This window comes from Myotis davidii, unplaced genomic scaffold (genome assembly GCF_000327345.1).
Source record: "Myotis davidii unplaced genomic scaffold, ASM32734v1 scaffold586, whole genome shotgun sequence".
NCBI lineage: Eukaryota > Metazoa > Chordata > Mammalia > Chiroptera > Vespertilionidae > Myotis > Myotis davidii.
This window is the reverse complement of record NW_006296809.1, coordinates 458,127-460,274: the sequence shown is the minus strand read 5'-3', so window position 1 is coordinate 460,274 and position 2,148 is coordinate 458,127. Positions and strand designations below refer to the sequence as shown.

The window sequence follows — 2,148 nt, the reverse complement described above, 5'->3', positions numbered from 1 at the left end:
GGACTGAGGGGCCCTGGCTGCCCAGCCCGGCTCTGGGGCAGGGGAGCCGGGCCGCTGGCTCCTAGGGCAGGTCCAGCAGGGCGTGCTCGGCGTAGAGCTTCTGCGAGATGTCATACACGTGCTCGATGAAGGGCAGGGCCTCGCCCAGCATGGCCACGGCCTGCTCGGTGGACCCCACGTTCATGGCCTCCAGGAAGACCTTGCGCGTGGGCAGCGTGCAGAAGGCCACGGTGACGGCCCGGCGGATGATCCAGGGGTGGTAGGCGGCCAGCGAGGCGTTGTAGGAGTCGGTGCAGAGCGCGGCGGTGCGCGCGTCCTCGGGGCTGGTGCGCAGGCCCTCCAGGAAGAGCTGCAGCCAGCGCAGCGCCCGGTGCAGCCGAAGCACCGTCCGGCAGCCCGAGTCCGGGTGGCGGGAGCGGCGCTCCAGGTCCACCAGCTGGTTGCCCACCTCGTAGGCCACCATGGACTGCAGGCTGCTGTAGTGGTCCCGCTGGGGGCCGCTGCACAGGCGCTCCATCACCTGCAGCTTCGTCACCACGTCCTTGGAGATGAAGGAGAAGATGGCGCCCAGGCTGTTCAGGAACCTGCGAGGGAGGGGAGGCAGACGCTGGGCCCCGCCCCTGGGGCGAGGCCGGGGAAGCCCCACCGGGCACCGGCCCCCACGCACCTGACCAGCCCCCGCCAGCCGGCGAGGTAGTGCTCCAGCAGCACCTCCTCCTTCTCGTTGAGACACTGCTTGAAACTGACCAGGACGACCTTCAGGTTGAAGTCCGACTCCAAGTCGTCCATTTCCACCTGCCCAGAGGTGGGGCTGGGGCTGTCTCCCTGGACTTGGCTCATTCCTTTGGGGGCGGGGCAGGAGCAGGAGAGAAACAGCTGGGGTTCCACTGCTCCCCAAGAGCCCGCCTCACCCTCTGACACCCACCTGACCCTGAATAGGGGCCCACAGACCTCAGCACGGCCTCTCCCTGTCCCTCAGACAGGTATCTCCCGCCGGCTTCCCTGCTCACTTGGGTGTTGTTCGTCTCTCTCACGAGAACGCCTGCTCTCACTACGTGGAGAAACACCTGCTGAGTCCCTACCCAGAGCCGGACAGTCTCTGGGCACTCGGGTGTCAGCGACAGAGACAAACCGCCCAGCCTGTCAGGGCAACATTCTAGTGCGGGTGGTGAGGCAATAACGAAGACGGGAAATCCCGGCAGGGTAATGAGGGGATGAGTAAAAGGACAGTGAAGTGCGGTGCGGTGGCCAGGAGGGGGCTGGGCAGCCTGGCCCTTCCCCCCCGGCACAGCTGCCCCCACCCTGAAAGCCAGCACCGAGGCTGCATGTCAGCGTGTGCTGGACAGAGGGGCAGACACCGGTCCTTTCCTGCCCTGGATTCTGCTGGCGTTCAGACGGTCGCTCCACAAACATCCAAGCACCCACACATCCAGTGGGTGCCACTGAGCTCCTAGCACCTGCCTCCCGAGCGCCCAGGGCCGGCACTGAAGTGTGGTTCTCAGCGGCCTCTCACCTCAAGTCCGGGATAAGCTCTCACCCCATGGGCCTGGGGGTTCCCCTGCCTTTGGTGCTGGGTGCCCTGCGGGGACTGGGCAAGGGAGGGAGGCCACCCAAGCTGTGAGGCCAGGAACCGGACATCTGGGTGTCTGTGCAGGCTCTGCCTCCCACTCTGTGGGCAGGTCACTCACCATGCTGACTGGGTCCTTCACCTCTGGGCAGAAAGGGTCAGCGTGCCCTGCCCTGTCCACCAGCCAGGCTGATGGGACTCAGTGGGTGCTGAGGCACTGCAGGGCCCAAGGGTTGGGCTGAATGCCTGGCATGGGGTGGAGCCCTCAGAGGTGAGCTCATCCCATCTCAGGTGTGGGGGCAGCCAGACCAGGCCCCAGGAAGATACATGTCCCTCTGGAGACCCCCAGCACCCCACCCCCAGGGCCTCAGTTGTCTGCCCACTGAGCACATGGTCTCAGGGCCACCTTCCTGGCCAGAGCCCAGGCCAGCAGCCCACAGGAGCTGCCAGGAGCCTCTCAGAGCCTGGAAGCAGGAAGGGCAGTGCAGCTGAGCGGGGCAGCCGGCCAGCTCTGGAAGGTGGTGCAGGACACGGCCAGGGCTCCCTCAGGGGCACCCTCGGCCCGAGGTCAGCGGGAGAGC

At 66.6% G+C, this 2,148-nt stretch overlaps 1 protein-coding gene across 1 annotated transcript; it reads right to left on the bottom strand.

The window, feature by feature from the left end:
- Positions 1-6: 6 nt before the first annotated feature.
- CPTP (ceramide-1-phosphate transfer protein) lies at positions 7-1,073 on the bottom strand. Its single transcript, XM_015569693.1, has 3 exons — positions 1,011-1,073; positions 668-842; positions 7-584 (listed from the first exon to the last, which is right to left on the bottom strand). Exons 2-3 carry the CDS (start codon positions 838-840, stop codon positions 62-64), a joined length of 696 nt encoding a protein of 231 aa, XP_015425179.1. The 5' UTR covers positions 841-842; positions 1,011-1,073; the 3' UTR covers positions 7-61.
- Between the last annotated feature and the right edge of the window lie 1,075 nt (positions 1,074-2,148).